The sequence below is a fragment of the Cryptotermes secundus genome, unplaced genomic scaffold, assembly GCF_002891405.2.
Source record: "Cryptotermes secundus unplaced genomic scaffold, Csec_1.0 scaffold741, whole genome shotgun sequence".
Lineage (NCBI taxonomy): Eukaryota > Metazoa > Arthropoda > Insecta > Blattodea > Kalotermitidae > Cryptotermes > Cryptotermes secundus.
The window spans coordinates 28,476-29,941 of NW_019724599.1; the positions used below are offsets into that span (position 1 = coordinate 28,476).

A 1,466-nucleotide genomic window follows, 5' to 3' on the forward strand; every position below is an offset into this window, starting at 1 on the left:
CACACTTGTTGATTACAAAATAGATATTAAAACTGGCAGGAATATGTGGATTCTGTAACGTTAATAATGTACGTAACATCAAACTAACTTGTGAGTGACATGAAGCCATAAAATTGAAGTACAAAAAACTCGCATGCCATCTCAAAGTTGTCGTTAAGAGTTCCAAGCACTGTACATGACACATGAATGGTAAGCGATGACGTAACGTGCTGACTGCGCGTTCTGATAAAGCCAACTCCATAAGCACGGATAGGATGAATCACGGCAGTCAAGGACAAACAGAGATAATTCCTCTCAGCTGATAGGTATAATCCGTGGACCCGCTAGAAGACCACACTTTTCTTGGGCCATTATCTCCGTAACCGTTCAACTTTGGACATAGGTGTTTTGGGTTATATCGGCATACTTTAACATAAGGAACGCCCTCCCGAAGTTTGGCACATTCCTCCTGGGACACCCTGTATATATAGAAATGTATGAAACATTGGTGTGATATAGTAGGAGAAATATTCGTTAAGTGGGCACAGACACATCTAGAGTCAGTTATATGAATGGATAGAGATGGAAACACCAATGAGATTTAGTAGGAAGCATTTAAATGCTGAATGTGCTTGGTAATATAAAATGATACATATATTGTTAAATTATTGTGATTTATCTATAGGGAAATACCTATGGAGTTCTGTTACTGGATATTCTTATGCAATCATGTTTGGCATCAATGCATCCTTGCTACTTTCTGCAATTCTATATGCTTTGTGGCGACTCAAATGGAGAACAACTGACAGCCAGCAGCCAATGCCTTGCAATTTCTTTAGTGACTTCTTTGACTGTGATCATGTGGTGCAGTCAGTGAAAGCTGTAGTGAGGAAGCGACCAGGAAACAGACGAACATACTTGGTGATACTCTTCATTGCCATGGCTCTATACACATTCCAAAGAGGTCAGTGTATTCTGTATTATTCTATGCACATGCAGTACAGCACAGCCTTACGATATCTTAGACTTAAACCCAGATATATGAAAAAATTAACTACATATGTGAACCATGTGTAATGTATGCCAAAATAATCCTTTATAAGTGTTTTTAATAAATTTTCTTCAAATTAGGAAACTACTTCTCTCCAAACAAGAAATTAAGCTTTAAAATTTCACTGGTAAATATATGTATATACTGCCTGCTTTAACCCGTTGCCGTGGTTCGTCGTGTATGTTTCGTCAGGGATTTAAATCGTCTGGGGGGGTTCGACGTGTATGTTTCGTCCAGCTGCACACGTATGTTATAACGCCCATAATAATTGATGGTTTTGCTGTAGATTGTTAGATTTTTCACTGGCCTGTTGTCAGGAGGACTGTATTTAATGACACACGCGTTTAAGAGCGCTAAGTCGTCGTTACATATGCCTGTCTTGCAGCAACGTTCCTGTGGCTATTGCGAGCTGTTTCTGTTATGAATGATGTGTTTT

At 39.0% G+C, this 1,466-nt stretch overlaps 1 protein-coding gene across 2 annotated transcripts in view; it reads left to right on the top strand.

The window, feature by feature from the left end:
• LOC111862421 (proton-coupled folate transporter) overlaps window positions 1–1,466 on the top strand; it is a 31,957-nt gene that overhangs the window by 17,484 nt on the left and 13,007 nt on the right. For both annotated transcript variants that reach the window (XM_023847805.2, XM_023847807.2), the window contains one exon: window positions 665–943. In XM_023847805.2, the coding sequence (XP_023703573.1) occupies window positions 665–943 (279 nt within the window). The remainder of the gene's footprint in view (window positions 1–664; window positions 944–1,466) is intronic.